Source organism: Triticum aestivum, chromosome 3A (genome assembly GCF_018294505.1).
Source record: "Triticum aestivum cultivar Chinese Spring chromosome 3A, IWGSC CS RefSeq v2.1, whole genome shotgun sequence".
NCBI lineage: Eukaryota > Viridiplantae > Streptophyta > Magnoliopsida > Poales > Poaceae > Triticum > Triticum aestivum.
Window position 1 is genome coordinate 490,547,395 of NC_057800.1, and position 22,154 is coordinate 490,569,548.

General features: G+C 55.7%; 1 protein-coding gene across 3 annotated transcripts; it reads left to right on the top strand.

Annotated features, from left to right (window-relative positions):
* Positions 1-736: 736 nt before the first annotated feature.
* LOC123058479 (uncharacterized) lies at positions 737-2,190 on the top strand. Of its 3 annotated transcripts, XR_006427214.1 has the most exons (3): positions 737-1,294; positions 1,691-1,783; positions 1,878-2,190. XR_006427214.1 is itself a non-coding variant. In XM_044481197.1 (2 exons), exons 1-2 carry the CDS (start codon positions 789-791, stop codon positions 1,654-1,656), a joined length of 621 nt encoding a protein of 206 aa, XP_044337132.1. In that variant the 5' UTR covers positions 737-788; the 3' UTR covers positions 1,657-2,190. The 3 variants fall into 3 exon arrangements, 2 of the variants coding, with proteins under 2 accessions (XP_044337132.1, XP_044337133.1); XM_044481197.1 differs by having other exon boundaries at positions 1,542-2,190; XM_044481198.1 differs by having other exon boundaries at positions 1,691-2,190.
* Positions 2,191-22,154: the final 19,964 nt, after the last annotated feature.

The following is a 22,154-nucleotide window of genomic DNA, read 5'->3' on the forward strand; positions in this document are numbered from 1 at the left end:
CACCAGTGACGGAGCTTGCAGCCCAAAGGTGGGCGGCCCAACAGGAAGAAAATAGCTTATGGGTAGTTGTTTTAAGGCCTAGGAGTAGATGCATACTATATAAAATCTCATTGGCAGGGTGACCCACGGCCACTCGGCCTTGTTGAAGCTCCGCTAGTGCATGCGCACACACTACCTGGTTGACACATAACCGTAATCTGCCCAGCACCACGATCGCTAACGCTCCCACCACTACTTAGACCATGCTATCTCTCCATAGAAACCACACACAAGAATCTCGAAGATTAAGCGGCACCGTTGGAAGGAGCAGTCTTTTTTTATTTTCAAAAAGCAAAGGACTATCTTATCGTTTTGTAGCATTGTGACTACTATTTTGGCCTGCCCAGTCTGCCTCCCTAGGCGATGGTCCCTCGTCCCGCCTCCTCTCCTAGGGCCAGGCCTGATCAATAAAGAGCCGGTGTGAAGCGTGATGCATAACTGATGGTGGGATGAACTTAGGAGAGAGAACGTGAACGGGAGTGATGTGGTGGGGATGGGGCCCATAGGCATGCGGTACACGCAGGTGATGCCGCTGCGAGCGCATTTTTGGTCCCACCGATTAGTATTATCTTTTTATAAAACAATATCACTTTCTTTAACATTATTTTAGAAAATGTGTAGATTTTTTTTTAGAAAGCACGTGTGACAAGTTAAGCATAGCACTCGGAAACGTGTGACACCTGGGCCCTCCTTTCCCCATTCGGCCGTTCCCAGTCCAAAGCCCCGTCACCAAGTCCCCTCCGCCCCCAATGGAGAACCCGATGTTAGCGGCGGTGATCAATAACCTGCCCCACCTCCTGGACAACCCCGACCTCGTACAGCGCGTCCTCGACGGCGCCCGTGCAGACCTCCACCTGAACGGCCTCCACCTCGCCGAGGCGGCGGCCCAACTCAGAGACTGCTTGCGCGCCGAGGGCCGACTCCGGACCCTCCCCGAGCCCACGGAGGAGCAACGGATCGCGTGCGCGATGCTCGTCGATGCGGGCAGGGCCAGCTATCGTTTCTTCTTGAAGCAGCACTGGCTGCTCGGCCAGCTCGTCGGGTCGCTCCTCGTGATCCGGGCAGCCGCCGCCGCCAGGAGCCGCGCCCACCTCCTCCCCGGCGTGCTCCTCGCGGCGGTCTCGGCGGCTGTGGTCGTGTACGTCTCGACCCGTGGCGTCGTGGTGCCAGGTTTCAGGAGCCTCGTGAGATTCTCCCTCTTGACGCTGGACTTCCTCTTCGCCCCCGATCGGCCTCGTGCTCGTGGACGGGCTAGGTAAATTTCTCAGAAAGCGAGGCAGAGCCTTCAGAAACGTACTGTAGCTGACTTCGTCTAGTCTGCCGTTTCGTTAAATTTCATTCCGTTGTCTTGTTACAGTAGACATCTGAGACATGTTAATTGCTGGCACTCTGTTCACAGAACTTAATGGTCATGCTCCTCTTGCCGTTTCCTGTTCTTTTCTGTGTTCTTTTCTGTGTGATCTGTTCCTGGCATTGATGAGTCGTGATTCGTACATTTGCAGTCTGGCTGCACATTGTTTAATTGGTGTTTGTCAAGTTCATTTTTATTGTCACGTTACTTGCTCTGCTGACATGGTGACAAAGAGGTCTGATATCCTGAGACATGCTAACTCCTGAATGCTGAATTGCTGATACTACATATATTGCTCAGACTTCAGAGACGCTTAAGGTGAGCCTCCTATTCCTATGATCCTGCCCGTTCTGATGTATTGCGACATGTTCCTGAGCAGAGCACTCCAAATTCGTAAGTTTACATCAATTGTACTGCTATATAACATTGCTTGTGCTGCTATCCTCGGATATGTGACTAATGAAACTTGTCGGATACACATTTGCAGATATTCTACCTCCCCGCTCCAATCTGATGATATATGTCTGTCTTGTGCTATCTTTTGGATGGTTTAAGAGAATTTAAACTTCAGTTCTGCTTTGGAAGAGCCACAAGATCTGTCAATCTGGACATACGTGCAAGAACGCCCGTTAGGCCTTATACGATGCTAGGTGCTCGGGGAGGTGCTTAGAAAAACAGCCTGAGTTTTTCTGAAGCATCAGTGTCTATTTCTATAGAAAAAGAATCTTATTAAACGTCTACGTGTACAAATAAGCACCGATGCTTAAAATAAGTTTGTTTTATTTTTTTTAAGAACCTCCCATAAACACCTTGCATTGTACAAGGCCTTACAATTACACGGAGAGGTAGTAAGACACAGACGCCGAGCATTTGAAGCCATGAAACCGACTCTAACTGCCTATGCCTTTTCTTTTCAAAGAAAGGGGTTACCCCGCCCCATTTTATTGAAACAGGGCACAACAAGCCACGAATGTTTGCCAAGCCAGAAAATAAATCCATTAGGGCATCTCCAACGCTGGCTCCCAAATTTTCTCTTGCATCCGTCCTACACATAGGGGGTCAGTCCACGGACACGGATACGGGAACGGGGCATCCAGTGCTATTCGCTTATGTCCGATTACATTTTGGAAGAACTTTAACGAAAATGAATAAATTCGATGCATATTTGTACACACCAGGCAATATTCATTAATACTTGAATGATTTTTACATAAAACTGGGTGGTTTTCATCTAAAAATCGGACGAAATTCATTAAATTTACACACATTTCAACTAGACCGGACTCTAAACCTAGACTAAAATGACCGCCGTCGCCCATTCCCCATCTCTGGCCGGCCATGAGCCCTGAAAAATGAAGCCCCTCCTCCTCCGCAGCCATGAGCTCTGAAAAACGAAGCCCTGCCTCCTCCGCAGCCATGAGCCCCGGGAACTCCATTAGGACATCCGCAATGCCAACCTTCTTCTGTCTGTCGGTTGCAATGGCGTCGATCTCCTTGTTCTGCTCGGACGAGAGGCTATCCCAGATGGCTTTGGAGCTCGAGGGCGCCATGGCAGGCGTGGTGCAGAGAGGAGGAAGAGAGCGGAGGATGATGGATGCGGCCATGGCCGGGCATGCGATTGATATAGCGGGGGAGGGGGTAGGGTAACCGACGACGTGATTAATGGCGAGCGGCAGACGGACAGAAGGGTGGCATTGGCTCACCGTACCTCGGCAACCACATGCATGTTTAATGTACGCACGTAGGCGGATGGGCTGTCATTTGAATGCGGGGCATTCGCATGAAACCGGGAAGCGGTGAGGGCGCTGCTCTTCGCCGACGCGCCGTTTCAATGCCTGAGCATTGTGAGAGGTCGTGTTGCTCTAAGCCGGCATGAATGCGACACTAGTGCTCTAGAGGCGCTAACCTTTTCAGGCGGGAACGTGCGGGGGCGCGGGTATTTTTTTATTGGTGGGCCAACTTAGTCAGACGCGGATGTTGTAGCGGTCCGGACGCCCGCAAAGCCCCCAACTTGTCTCCAGTTTGCGGGAAAAAGCGTGCCCAGACTGACCTGCGGACCAGTGCATGACTATGTTGGATGACAAAACACATATGCACCGCATGGTTCGGACACTCCGGGTGGTTTTAGGGTCAATGTTGGAGATGCCCTTACAGCTAACCACAAAGGTTGACGAACAATATGAAAGTTCTTCAAATGCAGCGAAGGAAGGATAAAACATAGCCAGCTAGCTATTACATGTCATCAACGTTCACCCGGAATGCGCTCTCAAAATAAAGCCTCACCGACCAGTCCTTTCTCCCACCTACCTCTTCATCTCCAGGCGATCTTTAGAAGCTCTCCTCTTCGCCAATCCAATAGTAGAAGGCATTTTCGCAGTATGGCCAATTGAGTGTCTGCTCATAAGAGCTTCCATTGATGAATCATTGTACTTACTCTCCCAAGAAGAATACATGTACTTGTCCAACACACGTCCTGAAAATACAAGTCATTACACATTGTCCATAAGCTTTAGACAACAACAACAGAAGATATACCAACCATATTTTGTTTATTATCAGCACAACACAAAGCAGATAATTCAGACATATTACAAGGAATTCTGAAATTAAAGATTTCAACTACATCTCTCCAAATCTATTTTGCCACAAAACGGACAAAGAAAAGGTGGTGGACAGTTCCGGCCTAGCCACAAAAGAGGCAAGTCCAATGGTCAAACTTGTTGCCTTTTGCTTAATTTTTTTAACCGAAACCCGTAGAACAATCGTTCTACTGTATATATATTAAAAACGTTTATGTACGTACATAAGGGAAACAAGGAAAACAAACGTCTACCCAATTCCTGCTCTAGCAAAACCCAACATGATAAATCAGTTGCAATCTAAGATTTGATCAATCCAACTTGAGAGAAGAGCTTCATATTTGTCCTTGATTTTGTGCTTGATTAGCAAGAGGTCTTTTCTCAACATGTATTTCCATGAATGTAGTGAGAATAGCTTGGAGTTGAAGATCTTCCCATTTCTCCGAATCCAAATATTCCAGCATCCCATAATTATGATTTCCATGGCAATTGGTTGGCAAAGCTTGTAATAAGAGCAAAACCTCATCATATACAAAAATATTTTCTGTGTCTATTACCCAGAATGGAGTCCCAGCAGGTGAGGGCAAAGTTATAGTCCCATAACAGATGCATGGCAGTTTCTTCAGTGTTGGAGGTACAAAGAGCACAATTGTATGAAGGTAGATGGAATGACTTTCTGTGAAGAAGATTCCTTGTATTTCCTCTGTCATGCATGAGTAGCCAGAAGAAAATCTTATATCTGAGCATTGTGGCATTTTTCCAGATTTTGGGAAAGAGAGGTGGAGCCGGTTTTCCTTGTATCGGAATTTTTGCTTAAGTTATCCCTGGTTAAAATCTTATTATTAAAAGACAGCCAAACAAAAACTAGATATCAGTGGGGCACCACAATTTTCCAGAAGTTTTTCCAAACAACGGTAGAAACCCCTCTCTAGTTAATCATATTATAAAAGGAATGAACAAAATATATCCCAGAAGGTTCTAGAGACCACAAATGTCGATCAACATTATCATTGGGAATATAGGCCGAAAGAACGATAGGCAATTCCTACCATTTAACTAGGAAATCATCATCCACACATCTCCTAAATGTCTGTTTTAGGGTACGCCCATCCCAGACTTGGGAAACACAACAACTTTATTGTTGGCAGATATGAAGGATATCTCACAATTGGGTTTTAAAGTTATATCACCAGCCCAGATATCATGCCAAAAGCTAATGCAACTACCATTCCCAAGAGGCCATTTATAAAAAGGCCAGACTCAACAAAGACCCAAGTAACACCCTTCTAAAAGTAGGAACCAATATTTGTTTTGGACCAAAAAACGTTAGGCTTACAAGTGTTATACTTGTAGTTCACCAATGTAATCCAGTTTTTGTCTCCACCCATAAAAAATCTTTTAGCCCAAAAGGCTAACAGGGCCATGTTAAAATCTCTGAGATTAAGGACCCTAGATCTCCGAAGGCCTTCTTTTGGGAAACAAATTCCTAGTTAGGTAGATGATATTTATGGGTATCTTCGAGGTTACCCCAATAAAAATGAGTCATTTGTGAACTAATTGCATCAATTACGCATTTAGGAAATTTAATAATTGACATCAAATACATGGGAATGCTCGCGATACAAGTTTGTAGCAAAATCAACTTTGCTTCATAGCTAAGAAGTTTGCCCCTCCATCCACAAATTCTTTTAATAATCTTATCGGTAATAGGCAGAATGTTCTTGTAGGATCGAGTATATCGATCAGAAGGGGGTGAACTGGAGATCTAAAATTTCTTCCGAAAGTTGAAACCTCTTGGCACAACACAACGGAAAATAAAACTTGACAGGTGCGGATCTAGGATAAAAAACAACTATAGGAAAGAAATCACTACAAAACTGATAGACTAGATGAACGATTCTAACCAAGAGATGATAATCATGCGGGTATAGAAACACAGTGCTATGAGAATAATGACGGCCACAAGGAATGAAAACAAAACTAATAACGTTAGAATGGGGATTCGCTCTATAAAAATTAACTGCAACAATCCATACGATCAGATACACACTCCTGGGACATGTTCATTAGAGCAAGGTTGAGGCAAATAACTAAGTAGCACCGGATATAAATCAACCCAACACACAGACACACTACCATAAGTACAGTGAATGCAAACACGCGGGACAACGTGTTTTCGAAACAAAATGATTTGCAGGTGTTGAAAATATTAGCACTTTTTCGATTAGACTTATCCACGAGTAAACAGTAAGCATGGCATAAAAGGTATGCATCTCATAGCAATACCTAAGCATACTAGCACGTACAGAACATAGAATCGAACCTTCTATGAGCAGCACATATACGGCTAGCATAAATACGAGTAAACGAGGGATGAACAGATCATACCCTCCGGTTGGCCAGGCCAACGCGGCGGCTGCAGCAGCAGCCTCGGCGTCGTCCGTGGCCTTCTTCTTAGAGGCGGCGTCGTCGGCCATGTTGTCGATGCAGAGGAAGTAGTGGAAGCAGAGGCAAATAGAGTTGGGGACGGATCGGGAGCAGTCGCGTCGAGACGCTCCCCAAAAACCTTATTGCCGTTCTCCCGGGCAGGATCTCGAACGACAGGGTTCCGGAGGCACCTGCTCTCCCGACCAGCCGTGCACGCGGTCGTCGGGATGGGATCGCCGGAGGCAGCACATAGTGAGGAACAGTAGATGACGGCTAGGTCATGCGAGAGGGAGTGAGTGAACCGAACTAGGTTACTTCACTGGCCACAGCCTTCTTATATAGTCCGTAAGGAAGAAAGTCATGGGCCCTGCCGAGGCCCACGACCGAGTCGGCCCACTCCCGGCAAGGGAGTCGTTGTTCCCGGCAAAGGAGTCGACGAATACGCGGGTCCCGACAAGGGTCGCACCCCCCGGCAAGGGAGTCGACAAATCCCGGCAACGTCTTGGACAGTGGCCCACCTGTTAGCGACTCGTTAATTAATCCTTAATTAATTAATCCATTCCTAAGTGGCAAAAATAAGCTTCGGCTCGGCTCATTCCCGCAACTCGCGGCGCGCGCGCGTCGCGAAGAGGCGAGGCGGGCGGCAGAGGAGGAGGAGCGTGCGTGTACCACTCCTCTTCCCAAGCTCCCAATGGCAAGTGGTAGAGCAACCCTTATAAAGGGGTCTCAACTCTCCTCAACTAGCAAGGTGGGATTAAACTTCCCACCACCTGCCATCTCATACATGGGCCTCAAGATTAACCAGGGATTAGTGTCTTATATGGGCCTAAGCCCATCCATAATCCAACAATCCCCCACCAGATCTCGAGGCACATAAGTTTGTCAACTGTTCCAAACAATGTTTGATATACCAGAATTTTCAGTGGAGACTGTTAAGTTGAACTTCCACCTAGAGCAATATGATTAGACTTCTTCACAACTGAACAATGGACTATGCCTTGAATTATCAGTTTGGCATGCAGAAGTTTCGCCTATTGTCAGCTGATACATGGCTGCCGAAGGCTAAACCCCACGGGTGGAGCTTATTAGTCATACTCCATACCTTCTCATGAGCTTACTAGAGATTACCCAATCTCATAGACTGTGACCAGCAGTCGGGCTCACATAGGTGTGTTCCTCCAAAGAATGCTCTGTAGGTTAGCATCTTGCTTATACAAGCTTTGGAACACATTAAGACAAAAAGTCAGCCTGCCTTACAGAATTGAGAGTATTGTGTATCTCCAACGGAGTGGGTTAATTAAGGATACTCTCCTTAGTTGACCGCTGAATTGTTTTCCCAGGTCCTAATTCACGGGATCTCCGATCACATAGGTTGGGTTACCCCCATGGCAACTTACGTGGGTCTCATCCCCATTGTCGGGTGGTAGGTGCGACATATGCCAACGGGTGGCTTATCATTGTGGGAGCCAGTAAGACATCGCCGGTGCCTGGAAATGGGATAAGGCGAAGACATGCACGCCGGCGGATCTTACCCAGCTCCGGGGCTCTCCGTGGAGATAACACCCCTACTGCTGCTCTGCGGGGTCTCCGCATGTTCACTAGATGAATCAAGTGGCTACACAATGCTCCTTGAGCTGTTTTGAGGGGAAGGAGGAAGAAGGGCACGGCTAGCCTGCTTCTTCTCCTTGATTTTTGTGTCTAGAATTAGCTAAGGGTCCCACCCTTTGCATGGGTGCTCCGGGGGGTTTATATAGGCCTACCCCCGGGGGTACAATGGTAATCCGGCTGGGCACGGGGCCCAGCCGTCTGTGACTGCGCTCGCCGGCTTCTGCGCTGGCTGCTGGGGCCCGCCAACTGGTGGGTCCCGCCGGCTGCCGGCCCCTTGGTCGACAGGCAGGCCCCACTATCCAGGGCCTGGTCGGCGGCTGGTTACTGTGGCTTCATCTTGTTGACGTGAGCTCCATCGTGGCAAGCGCGGCTACAGTACTGCCGCCTGTCAGGCGATCGCTGTAGCCTTACCGCGTCTTGTCTCCTTAATGGGGCGTCCTCTTCGAGGAAGGCGGCAAGCCGGCTGCGGGGAGCCGGCTCTGTCTTGGGCCGACTAGTTGGAGGCGTGGCCGCCTTCGGGCGTCTCTCTGCTCAAAAGGGCCCACCGTCTGTGGGCCACGCTGGCGGCCCGTCGTGGGTGATGCCAGGGTCAACATGGCAACAGTGGTGCGCCGGACGGGTCGCCTAGCCCGTACGGTGCACCATGCCAGGCGTGCTCCGGGATTCGGGGGTGGCAGGATTTACTGTAGCCACGCCCCGTCGCACCGCCGTTAGGTGGGTGCAAACTTCGTGGGTACGGTCTTGACCGCTTTATGGGGAGCCGGCTTCTTGGAGTCGGCCTTCTCATGAGGGCTAAAGTCGGACCGCCTTCCAAAAGCCGGCCTGGGTGGCAGCCAGCAAGGGGAAGGCGGCCCCTATGTTTTGAATTCTTGAGAGCCGGGTGGGCTCGTAATTTGTTCAGGAGGGCCAGGGGAAGCCGGCTAGGCTACCCATGGCTATTTACTCCGACAGTAGTCCCCGAAGCTGATCGAGCTCCGAGGCGAGCAGGGGGACGAGAAGCTTGGTCAGCTTCACATCCTGGAGAGCCGGCTTAGCGGGCGTATGCCGACTTCAAAAAGCCCCGCGTCTCGTAGGCGAGAGAAAGGGGGGGGGCAACCCGCGTGCCGACTACGGGCCCCCCCGCGGCCACGTGGGGGCGAGACCCTGCGAGCGCACGCGCACGACGGGACGCCGCCGCAGGCCCGGGCCCGCCACTCGCAAGCCTTGGTCCGGGCGCGGATCTTCCGTGGCCCATAGGGGCCGCTCGCCTTCTCGAGGCAGTTTCGTTTCGCCGTTAAGGCTCGACAATCGCGGGACGTGGGGAGTGGGCACGATCAATCCCCACGCTTCCCCACGCCGCGCCTCCTCGGCTCCGCCACGTGAGCCTATAAGTAGGGGGAGGAGGGAGAGCGACAGAGGTTCGCACGCTCCCTCCTTCTCCGCCCCTCCTAACCCTCATCTTCTTCCTCTCGCTGCCGTCGCAGCTTCCCGTCTCAGCGCCGTCGCGTCTCCACACCGCCTCGTTCCCATGGCGTTGTCAAGCTCGTGGGACGGCTCCAACGTCCATGAAGACCACGTGGAGTTCCTTCGCCAGACCCGGCGCCTGCCTGGCGCCGACCGCGTACAGGTCCGCCTGGCGCCCGCGAAGGAGATCTCGCCGGCGCCGGAGGAGGGAGAGCGGGTCGTCTTCCGCTCGCACTGCCTGCGCGGCTTCGGCCTTCCGGCGAGCGGGTTTCTGCGCTCTTTCCTGGAGTTCTACAACCTCCAGCCGCATCACCTCACGCCCAATGCGGTGATGCTGCTGTCGGCCTTCGTATCCCTCTGCGAAGGCTTCTTGGGGCTGCTCCCCACGCTGGAGCTCTGGGGAGAGTTCTTCCAGAGCAAGCTCGGCATGGTCGTCGCCGGCGTGCCCGCCCCCTGCGGAGCCTTCATCGCCATGAGGAGGGCGAGCGAGAACAATCCGTTCCCGCCCATCCCCCTAATCCAGTCGGTGAAGGTCTGGCAGAGATCTTATTTCTATGTGAAGAACGTCGCTGAGCAAGGAGACTACATCAACCTGCCGGATTACGTAGCCGGCCCGCCGGCTGGGAGGCAGCCCTCGTGGAGCTTCCGGTCCCGGTCATTGTCTCCGGCCGGGAACGCCGCCATCTCCCGGCTTCGGGTGTTGGTTCAGTCAGAAGGCTTGCGCGGGGCCGACTTGGTGGCCGCCTTCGTGGAGCGCCGGATCCTTCCTCTCCAACGCCGGCCCCATATGATGTGTCAGACGAGCGGCCGCTTCGACCCAAGCCGTCTGAGCACATGGGAAATGCCCCACGCGAAGGTGGCGCTCATGGTTAACTACATCGCCAACTGTAAGCTCGCCGGGGACTGGCAATACGGCAAGGTGCCGTATTCCCGCGCCAATCCTCCGCCCGTGGTAAGTCTCTCTTTCTATCTTCTTATTGTCGTCGGCCGGCTTCATGATGGCCGGCTTCTGACTAGCCGGCTCTTTTGAGCAGAACCCTTTTCTTGCGCCACCAGCTGGGGCGGCGGGAATTGAACGCCAGTATACCCCCGACCGCACGGTGGATGATGTTGACGACCCGGATTTGGGGGCGGCCGCCATGGAGGACGCCGTCGTGGGGGACAGTGCCGAGCCCAGAGGCTCAAGGTTCACCGCAAGCTTCGAGGACTGGCCGAACGAATTCGAAGCCAAAGTCACCCCGCGTCGCCAGCCGGCAGCCGACCAACAGGGCACGGGCTCGTCTGTCGCGCCGGCTGCCGGCGGCGCGCAGAAGCGCCGGGCCTCTCTAGGCCTCTTCGGCAGTCGGCCGAAGAAGTCCAAGCCCTCCACCGCGGCGACAAAGCGAGACGAGGCGGCCGCGAAGGCGGCCCGCTTCCGCAAGGCGGTGAAGCAGCCCCAGGCGGTCTCGGCGTAAGTCTTCGACTGCCTTGCCGCATGCTCGTCATCGTTTTCTTTCTCTTCGAATATTCTTCCTAACTTTTCTTTACTTGCCGGACAGCGCGCTGCTTTCCCTTGAGCGGGGCTCGGGCGGCTCCGTCGTGGGGCCGACTGGAGGGTCTTCGAGCTCCCGCCGCGTGGACCCCCGCGCCAATCTCAGGGAGGCCACAGAGCGGAACGCCCGCGAAGCGCGGGAGGAGCGCGAGGCGGCAGAGAAGGCGGCCGCCCAGGCGGCGAGGGAGCAAGCCGAGGCGGCAGCCAAGGCCCAGATGGAGGCGGCTACCGCGGAGACGGAGGCGGAAAGCTCGTGCAGCCAGCCTCCACTGCTCGCCATTCCTCTCCGAGCCGTAGCCCCCGACACCTCATTGCCCTTGGCGGAGGATATCGTCCAAGACCCGCAGCTGTTGAAGAGGAGGGAGGACCCCGTGGCCTTGGCGGGGAGAGCGCCGCCAGCAGTGCCAACCGGAGCAGGCCAAGGTGGTCAATCGTCAGCGGTGCCAGAGGGGCCGGACGGGGGTGAGCCGGAGAACAGAGCCGGCCTCGAGGTGCAGCTGGCGACGGGCCGGCGCGCAGGGGGAAGCGCCGCTCCGTCGGAGTTGCGCCGAGCCGCGGACGCAGGCCAGCCGGCGGAAGATCTGGACGCGGCCAGCACCGCCGTGTCCGAGTGGACTCCCAGCGGGAGGACTGGCGAGCTGGATGCAGCGGCTCAAGGGGTCCGGAGCCGGATGCAAGCTCAGGCTGCCCTGCTGCAACAGCTCAACCAAGAGTTCTTGTCAACGTGAGCCACTATCCGGGTGAGCCCTTCGTTCTTGGCTGCTTTGCTTTCTTAATTTCTTCCGTGGGGGCGTGTCAGCGCAACCACTGGGTGTAGTCCCCGAGATTCGGGCCGACTGCTGCGCAGTGGGGTCGGATCTTTCTCGACGGCCACCTTACTTTGCTTCTTTCTGAACTTTCAGGAATACCACAACCTTCGTGCTGCCGCCTTCGACTCCCAGGCTCGGGAGTTGAGCTCGCAGACCGACGACCTGGCCGACAGCCGAAGTAAGTACTAGATTTTGTTTGTCTCCTGTGGGGGCGCGTCAGCGCACCCACTGAGTGTAGTCCCCGAGATTCGGGCCGACTGCTGCGCAGTCGGGTCGGATCTTTCTTGACGACTCTTTTCTTATTGGTTTTTCTTTGTCTTCAGGGGCCAACGCCGACTTGAGGAAGGAGCTCAGTGAGGCGAAGGTCGCCCTTCATACCAAGGAGGCCGAGTGCGCCGCCTTGGTCCAGGAAAGGGATCGCCTAGCCAAGAAGCTGGCCGACCAAGAGGAGAGCCACAAAGCGGCCCTGCAGGCGGCGCAGGAAAGCGAAGACGCCTTGATGGCGGAGTATGAGATGGCGGCGGCGACCTGTTCTGAGACCCGGCGAGGCCTGGACGAAGGCTTCAGCCGGATCGAGGACTTGATCGACGGTAAGCTGCCTTCCTCGGCCCTCCCCTGCCCCTTGCCGCTTGGGTTTTTTTGACTTATCTTGAGCTCTTGCAGATTACTTCCGGGCTACTCTGCCTTCGCCGCCCAAAGCATTGAGGCCCATCGCGAGGCGCGCCGTCAAGCGGGGGCCGACATTGCGCCGGATGCAAACCGGACCCTTGAGGAGCAGCTCCTGGCTATCCAGGCACGGTTGCAGCCGGCTCATCGGATGCTTCGCCGGCTCCAACATGTCGGGGCGCAAGTGTTGGCCGCCCTCTGGCCTGGCGAGACAATCCCCCGCACCCCAAGCCGAACTGCCGACTGGCTGGAAGTCGCAGTTGGTCGCTTCGAGGCTTGGAAAGCGTGAGCGGCCCGCCTCGGAGCCGGGCGGGCGTTGGAATTTGTTCGGGCTTGGTACCCAGGGCTGAGCCTGGACCAGCTGCGCACTTGGCGGATGGAGGCCGACGCAGAGCTGGAGGAGGTGAGGCCGGCTATCGCCCAGTGAGCTTCGACGATCGCCGAGTGCACCGACATCAGCGTTTTCGCACCCGAAATCGATGATGACGGTGTTGTTCAGCCGGAGGAGTGGTTCGGGCTGGACCCGGCGGTGGGCGAGGACTCGGCGGAGGAGATTGCCTCCAGCGACGAGGGCGAAGAAGATGAAGACGACGGCGGCGAAGACGTCGAGCCGGCTGGTGGAACAACCAGCCGACGTAAGGCCGACCGTGCCTCCAGCAACGAGGCGCGTGGAAGCGGACCCTCCGCGGGAGGCGGCGACCAAGCCGAAGTTCGTCAGCCGGCAGCTCCTTCAGCCGGTACGACCGTCTCCGCTAACCAGTCTGGCTCGTCGGCCACTCCGCCAGCTTGACCTGCCGTCTTTATCTTTCCTGCTTTGTTGTCTTTGAAAAATCTTTGTTAAGTTTTCGCAGTTCCACCCACTGGGGGTGTATCCAAACTATGTTGAATGCTGGCCTCTTGGAGGTCTTTTTATGTAAATATTATCATGTGCATGTTTGGTTTCCATTCACATATGCTTTTTTATCCTTAGGCTTTTTCCTTTGCCGCCTTCCCTCTTTGGGGAGGTAAGTACTTGAGCTTTCTTGGATTAAAGTGAAGTGAATGGAAGCCGGTCGGCCGGCTACTCTGGTAGCCAGTCGGCGGTATGAGAAAAACCGGCTTTTGTTATATTAGTCCGTTAGTCCCTAGCCGTTTTTCGTGTGGGCGCCCGTTCCTACCTTTCACTCTTGCCAGCCGGACAGCCGGTTCTTCGGACTGCGACTTTTGGCAAGAGAAGGCTTGAGAGCCGGCACACTACTTGTCTGACTGTGGGTAGGACTTCTAACATAACTCCAGTCGGCCAGTCCCCGAGCCGACTAGTCGAACTCGGTGTCGGACGGAATAAGTAAATGATACGACAAGGTTATGAGCATGATACTTTTCATTCATAAATAAGAGATGGCAGTCCCCGAGCCCTCCTCGGGGAGCCTATTGTCTTGTACTTAATACAAAAGTTAGCGTGGTACATACTGCATTTCAACTGTAAAATCTTCGGAGGAGGTTGGCGTTCCATGGTCGTTCCGACTCCTTGCCGGAGTCGTCTCTCTTGCGTGCCTTCGGCTTCTGTGCGTCGATCAGGTAGTAGGAGTCATTGCCTAGAGCCCTGCTGATGACGAAGGGGCCTTCCCAAGGGGCTGAGAGCTTGTGCTAGCCGGCTGTTCGCTGGATCAGCCGGAGCACAAGATCGCCCTCTTGGAAAGATCTTGGCCTGACTTTCTGGCTATGGTAGCGGCGCAAACCCTGCTGGTAGATGGCAGACCGGCTGAGGGCTAACAGTCGGCTTTCTTCCAGCAGGTCGACACCGTCTTCTCGTGCTTCCTTGGCCTCCACTTCCGTGTACATGGTTACTCGAGGCGAGTCGAACTCGATGTCAGTTGGGATGACCGCCTTGGCACCATACACAAGGAAGAAAGGGGTGAAGCCGGTTGACTTGTTTGGTGTAGTGCGCAGACTCCAGAGGACAGCCGGTAGCTCATCGAGCCAACAGTCGGCCGAGTGCTCCAGAGGTACGACCAGTCGAGGCTTGATACCGGAGAGGATGAGGCCGTTGGCTCGCTCGACCTGGCCGTTGGACTGCGGGTGGGCGACGGATGCTAAGTCCAGCCGGATACCTTGGGCTGCGCAGAAACGTGCCAAGGCTCCTTTGGCAAAATTCGTGCCATTGTCGGTGATGATGTTGTGTGGCACGCCGTACCAAGTTGTTATGTCTGCGATGAACGTCACGGCAGTCGGCCCATTCAGCTTCTTGATCGGCTTTGCCTCAACCCACTTGGTGAATTTGTCCACGGCGACAAGCAAGCGCGCCGTCTTGAATGGGCCCACCATGTCCAGTCCCAAAACGGCAAAGGGCCAAGTGAGGGGAATGGTCTTGAGTGCCGAAGCCGGCACGTGTTGCTTGGAGCTGAAGAGTTGGCATCCCTTGCAATGTTTGACTAATTCTTTGGCGTCATCCAAAGTAGTCGGCCAGAAGAAACCATGGCGGAAGGCTTTGGCGACAAGTGATCTTGAGGCCGCATGGTGGCCGCATTCACCTTGGTGAATGTCTGTGAGGATTGCAATGCCCTTCTCTTGCTCGACGCACCATTGGAGGATTCCAGTGACACTACGCTTGAGTAGTTCTCTGTTGACGATTGTGTATGCTCCGGCTCGACGTTGGACTTGTCTTGCTTCTGTTTCTTCAGCCGACAGGTCTTGGTTTACTAGGAAGTTGAGGATGGACTGAGCCCATGATGGAGCCGCGACTTCTCCTACCGCCAATATGGCTACTGCTACCCGGGTGTGCGGGCTGGGCGGTGAGGTGCTGGAGTCGGCTGCCGACTGTAGCGCTGGTGCAGTCCTCGGGCCGGCTGCCGCAGTCCTCGAGCCGGCCGCCGAAGTCCCCGAGCCGGCTGCCGAAGTCCCCGAGCCGGCTGCCGAAGTCGCCGGGCCGGCTACGGGGGTCTTGGGGTCGCCTACTTGGTTCTTCGAGCCGGACCCGACCGCGTCGGGGTCAGGCGGCACGAAGATGGAATCGGATTCCGGAGACGACTTGATAGACGGCTTGAGGAGGCATTGTAGAGCGACGCCGGTTGGAATTGCTTGCCGAGTGGAGCCTATTCAAGCCATGGCATCGGCTAGCTCGTTGTCGGCTCGTGGTACGTGGAGGAACTCGCATCCTTCAAAGTATCCGCTGATTTGTTGGACCAGGAAGCGGTAGCTCGCCATATTCGCGTCCTTGGCGTCCCAGTTGCCGGATGATTGCTGGACTACCAGGTCCGAGTCGCCATAACATAGGATCCGGCGAATGCCAAGTTCTTTGGCAAGCCGGAGCCCGTGTATGAGCGCCTCGTACTTGGCCACATTGTTGGAGGCGGCAAAGTGGATCTATAGCGTGTATCTAAGCTTGTCGCCTTTCGGAGAGGTAAGGACGACGCCGGCTCCCGAGCCGGTGCGCATCTTGGACCCGTCGAAGTGCATGTGCCAATGGGTGGAGTTGGGAGCTGGTGGCAGGTACTGGGTCTCGGCCCAGTCGACGAGGAAGTCGGCCAGTGCTTAGGACTTGATGGCAGTGCAGGGCTGATAGAAGATCGTGTACGGGGCCAGCTCAATGGCCCATTTCGCCACCCGGCCGGATGCATCCCGGCTGCCTATGATCTCGGCTAGCGGGGCAGTGCATACGACCGTGACGAGATGCTCTTGAAAGTAGGGCTTCAGCTTCTTGGCGGTGAAGTACACGCCATAACACATCTTTTGGTAGTGCGGGTAGTTCTGCTTCGAGGCGGACAGCACCTCGCTCAAATAGTACACCGGCCTCTGGACCGGCTGGGCTCGGCCTTCTTCTGGGCGCTGGACTACGATGACGGTGCTGACCACCCGGCTGGTTGCAGCGATGTAGAGGAGCATGGGCTCTTTCTCAGTCGGCCCGCGAGGACAGGCGGCGTGGCCAGCATCTTCTTCAGCTCGTGAAAAGCTTGGTCGGCCTGGTCGTTCCACTCAAAGTGAGTGCTCTTCTTCATGAGGCGGTAGAGAGGGAGAGCCTTCTCTCCGAGCCGACTGATGAAGCGATTCAAGGAAGCTAAGCACCCAGTGAACTTCTGAATGTCTTGAAGCTTGGTGGGGATCGCCATTCTCTCGATGGCCTTGATCTTCACCGGGTTGCATTCGATGCCGCGTTCGAATACTAGGAAGCCTAGGAGCTGGCCGGCTGGCACTCCGAAGACGCATTTCTCGGGGTTGAGCTTGATTTGGAACCGGCATAGGTTCTCAAACGTTTCCTTGAGGTCTCCCAGCAAGGTGCCGCGCTTCTCCGTCTTCACCACGATGTCGTCCACGTATACGTGAGCGTTTCTGCCGAGTTGCTTGAGGAGGCACTTCTGCATGCAACGCTGAAAAGTGGCACCTGCATTTCTCAAGCCGAATGTCATAGTCAGGTAGCAGAAGGCTCCAAATGGCGTGATGAAGGCGGTCTTCAGGCGGTCGTCCGGGTCTAGCTTTATCTGATGATATCCGGAGTAAGCATCCAAAAAACTCAACAGCTCGCATCCGGCTGTGGAGTCTATCACTTGGTCAATCCTTGGCAGGGCAAAAGGATCTTTGGGGCAGGCCTTGTTGAGGCTCGTGTAGTCTATACACATGCGCCACTTGTTGTTCTTCTTTAGCACAAGGACCGGGTTGGCGAGCCACTCTGGAAAGAAAACTTCCATGATGAAGCCGGCCGCCAAGAGCCGGGATATCTCCTCCCCTACAATCCTGCGCTTCTCCTCCGACAATCGGCGAAGGGGTTGCCTGACTGGCTTTGCGTCTTCTCGAACGTGTAGTTTGTGCTCGGCGAATTTCCTCGGAACACCCGGCATGTCCTTGGGGGACCATGCAAAGATGTCCCGATTCTCACGGAGGAAATCGGCAAGCTCTCCTTCCTATTTGCTGTTCAGGTTCGCCCCGATGACGGCAAACCTCTCTGGATGCTCGGGGTCAAGAGGTATCTTCTTCGTCTCCTTGGCCGGCTGGAAAGATCCCTGAGCATCGTGCTCCTTGGGGTCGGGGGACACGGCCGACTGCTTGTCGGCTATGGCCACGGCTCGGTCCAGCATCTTCTTCTCTTCGGCAATCACAAGGGACTCGGCCAGCCGGCTGCTGGCCGCCGCACACTCGGAGGACTTCTTATAATCACCGGCTACGGTGATGACGCCTTTGGTGCTTGGTATCTTCATCTTGAGGTATGCATAATGGGGAACTGCCATGAATTTGGCCAAAGCGGGTCGGCCAAGCAATGCATGGTAATGGCTCTCCAGGTCCACCACTTCAAACCAGATTGCTTCCCGGCGGAAATGCTCCTTGTCCCCAAAAAGTACATCAATCTTGATTTTTCCAATGGGGGCGCAGGACAGGCCGGGTACGATGCCATGGAACACTCTCCGCGTAGGCATCAGCTGCTTCGTCTTGACATTTAGCTTTTCTAGGGTGTCACGGTACAGGATGTTGATGCTGCTCCCGCCGTCTATCAACATACGGGAGAAGCGGGCGGCGCGTCTGTCCGTTGCAAGGGTGGCTTCCAGGACCAAAGCATAAGAGCCGGGACACGGCATCACCTCCGGATGGTCGGCCCGGCTCCAGCTGATGGGCTTTTCTGACCAATGCATGTGTCCGGCGGGGTTGGCAGCGACCACGCTGACTTCCTGGTGCTCTCGGCGTTTGCTGCGCCGGTCTTCGGGCTGGCTGGTAAAGACGATGTAGGTGGCTTGCTCGTCAGGGAACTCGTCATGCACGGCTCCGACTGCGGGCCGAGCGGCCGGAGGCGGCGGGCCGGCGGGCGGAGGCGGCAAGAGACCCTCGCCCTTGGAGATTCGGGTGAGCCAATTGCACTTCCGGGTCGTGTGGTTGGACGGCTTCGCGCCGCTGTGGAACTTGCAAGGGGCGTCGAGAGTTTGCTCGTAGGAGAAAGCGGGCTGCCAAGCCGGCCTGCCGCCCTTGGGTTTCTTGGGCGCCGGTCATTCTTCAGGCAGCGCGTCTTCGACTGTGGCCACCTGTCGACTGGCGGGAGGGGGCGCGGGGCCCTTGCGCTTGTGGTCGTTCGAGTTGGGGTGTCGGTCGGAATCCCCAGCCGGCGTCTTGGGTGCCGGGTTGAGTACCTTTCCGGACGCGTCTACCCGAAGCTCGGTCTTCATCGAGGAGTTGGTGGTGGCGTACTTATCCGCTATGTCCAGAAGTTCGTCGAGGGTAGCCGGCTCGTCGCAGAGGAGCTTGTGCTTGAGGAGGGTGCCTTCTCGGCATCCGGCTGTGAAGTATTCTATGGCTTACACCTCGTGCACCCCTTCGCAGGAGTTGCGGAGCTCGGCCCAACGCGTGAGGTAATCGCGAGTGGACTCGGCGGGGCCTTGTACGCACAAGGAGAGCCGTCTGGGCTTGGGAGCCCGCTTGTAGGTGCTGGTGAAGTTGCGGATGAAGGCTTCTGTGAAATCTAGCCAGCTGTTGATGCTACGCGGCTTGAGGCTGTTGAGCCAGGTCCACGCCGTGCCTTGCAGCATGAGGGGCACGTACTTCACGGCAACACGCCGGTTGCCGTTGGCTATGCTAACCGCCGTGGAGTAGTCGATCAACCAATCTTCCGGCTTTACGGAGCCGTTGTACTTGGGCGTGTCTCTTGGGAGCGAGAACCCTTTGGGAAAGGGCTCGTCGCGGATGCGGGGGCCGAAACAAGGCGGGCCGGCATCGTCTTCTTCTTCCAACGCCAGGGATCGTGCCAGGCGGTCGATCCGATGGCGGGCGTCGCTCTCGCCGATTCCTTCACGGCAGCCTAGCCGGCCGCTGAGAGTCGAGTGCGCCACTGGCGGCGAGGCGGGATATCTCTCTCCACGGGGCGGAGGCGGAGGCGGGTCGCCTCGCCATTCCATGGCTCGGGGATGACCGTCCACGTCTCGCTCGATGGAGATCCGGGTCCGGCTACGGCTGGTAGCTGGCTCCTTCTCGTGTCGCGCGCGGGTATTGCTCGTAGTCGGCGTCCGGAACGTCGCGCCGTGATCTCGGCGCGGGGGAGGGCTTCCCGCGCGGGCCTCTGCTTCGTGCCGCTGCGCGGCTGCGTCGATCAGTTGCTGGATGCGCCGAGTCATGTGGGGGAGGTCTTCGGCCTCCAAGCCGTCCAACTCGTCTACGGCCGCCTGGGCGGCACGCAAGTTCTCGAGTGGCGTGGCATAGACCGGGAGGTCGACTCCCACCGTGTCGGCGATGACGGCGCCGCGTCGCTTGACAAGGCCGGCCCGGCTTGGCCCGCCCCGGGCCGGCGTCCCGAAGGTGGCGCGGTCAGCTTCGCGCTGGTAGGCCTCAGTGAGGCGTCTTACGGAGGCCAGCCTCCGGCCCTCTGCGAGGAGGGCGAGGCGGCGTGCTTCCAGTGCTTCGTCGTCGGCATCAGCCGGGAGGGGAGCGGACAAGTCATGGGCCGCCGCACGCGAGGCATCGTAGGCGCTCTCGTCGGTCAGGCCGCCGTGGCCGACAACCATCACTTCGGCGGTGACAGCATCGCAACCGTCGGTTCGAGGAAGCGGGTCGTTGTAGATCGCGACGTTGGTGGGGAAGGTGTCATAGGAGGCAGTGTCGGAGTCGCCAGGCATCGGGTCGGTGGAGCCAAACGACTCCAGGTCCGCAGCAGGCTCGCTGGAGACATGGAGCTGGCCGAGAAGGTTGGCGAGGTGGTCGGTGCCCGCATCGGAGGTGAGCTCGTCGGATATGAGAGTTTTGTCGAGGAGATCAGCGAGGCCGCCTGCCGCGCGGATGCTGGTGACGCCTTGCAGCGCGTCGTGGCAAGCGCCATCGAGCGTGCCGGGCTGGCTACGCTCGCGGGGGAGGAATAAGGTTCCCGTCCAGAACAGGTCTCCGGACGACGGTGCACCTGGCCCCAAGGTGGGCGCCAAATTTCGGGTGGTAGGTGCGACATATGCCAACGGGTGGCTTATCATTGTGGGAGCCAGTAAGACATCGCCGGTGCCTGGAAACGGGATAAGGCGAAGACATGCACGCCGGCGGATCTTACCCAGCTTCGGAGCTCTCCGTGGAGATAACACCCCTACTGCTGCTCTGCGGGGTCTCCGCATGTTCACTAGATGAATCAAGTGGCTACACAACGCTCCTTGAGCTGTTTTGGGGGGAAGGAGGAAGAAGGGCACGGCTAGCCTGCTTTTTCTCCTTGATTTTTGTGTCTAGAATTAGCTAAGGGTCCCACCCTTTGCATTGGTGCTCCGGGGGGTTTATATAGGCCTACCCCCGGGGGTACAATGGTAATCCGGCTGGTCACGGGGCCCAGCCGTCTGTGACTGCGCTCGTCGGCTTCTGCGCCGGCTGCTGGGGCCCGCCAACTGGTGGGTCCCGCCGGCTGCCGGCCCCTTGGTCGACAGGCAGGCCCCACTATCCAGGGCATGGTCGGCGGCTGGTTATTGTGGCTTCATCTTGTTGACGTGAGCTCCATCGTGGCAAGCGCGGCTACAGTACCGCCGCCTGTCAGGCGATCATTGTAGCCTTACCGCGTCTTGTCTCCTTAATGGGGCGTCCTCTTCGAGGAAGGCGGCAAGCCGGCTGCGGGGAGCCGGCTCTGTCTTGGGCCGACTAGTTGGAGGCGTGGCCGCCTTCGGGCGTCTCTCTGCTCAAAGGGGCCCACCGTCTGTGGGCCACGCTGGCGGCCCGTCGTGGGTGATGCCATGGTCAACATGGCAATAGTGGTGCGCCGGACGGGTCGCCTAGCCCGTACGGCGCACCATGCCAGGCGTGCTCCGGGATTCGAGGGTGGCAGGCTTTACTGTAGCCACGCCCCATCGCACCGCCGTTAGGTGGGTGCAAACTTCGTGGGTACGGTCTTGACCGCTTTATGGGGAGCCGGCTTCTTGGAGTCGGCCATCTCATGGCCGGCTTCTTGGAGTTGGCCTTCTCATGAGGGCTAAAGTCAGACCGCCTTCCGAAAGCCGGCCTGGGTGGCAGCCAGCAAGGGGAAGGCGGCCCCTATGTTTTGAATTCTTGAGAGCCGGGCGGTCTCGTAATTTCTTCAGGAGGGCCAGGGGAAGCCGGCTAGGCTACCCATGGCTATTTACTTCGACACCCATCTCCCTCGATGCATTTTCCATCACAATCCGTGATAGCCCTTTCGTAAAAGAATCTGCCAGATTCTTAGCCGTCTGGATATAATCCAACGCTATTACTCCGGAGTTTCTTGGTTTTTTGACAGATTTCAATCTTCTTCTTATGTGCTTTGTGGATTTCATGTTGTCCTTTGAACTCTTAGCCTTGGCAATCACTCTTTGATTGTCACAGTTCATAAGGACAGTCGGCACTGGTTTATCAAGCACTGGCAAATCCATCAACAGCTCTCGAAGCCATTCTGCTTCGACGCATGATGTGTCTAATGCTGTGAGTTCTGCTTCCATAGTCGATATGCTTAAGATCGTCTGCTTGCAAGACTTCCAGGAAACAGCACCATCACCAAGTGTGAAGACATGTCCACTTGTGGCTTTCATCTCATCAGCATCAGATATCCAATTCGAATCACTATACCCCTCAAGTACCGTCGGGTACCCAGAATAGTGAATTCCATAGTTCGCAGTACCTTGCAAATAACGCATCACTCGCTCAACAGCATGCCAATGCACATCTCCTGGATTGGAAACAAACCGGCTCAGTTTGCACACAACAAATGAGATGTCAAGACGAGTAGCACATGCTAGGTACATCAGTGAACCAACCACTTCAGAATATCTCAATTGATC

Excerpts from the sequence above, each read along its gene's own strand:
- LOC123058479 (XM_044481197.1), top strand. The coding sequence starts at position 789 with ATGGAGAACCCGATGTTAGCGGCGGTGATCAATAACCTGCCCCACCTC. Across the intron at positions 1,295-1,541 it reads CGTGCTCGTGGACGGGCTAG|TCTGGCTGCACATTGTTTAA; the intron begins GTAAATTTCTCA and ends GTACATTTGCAG.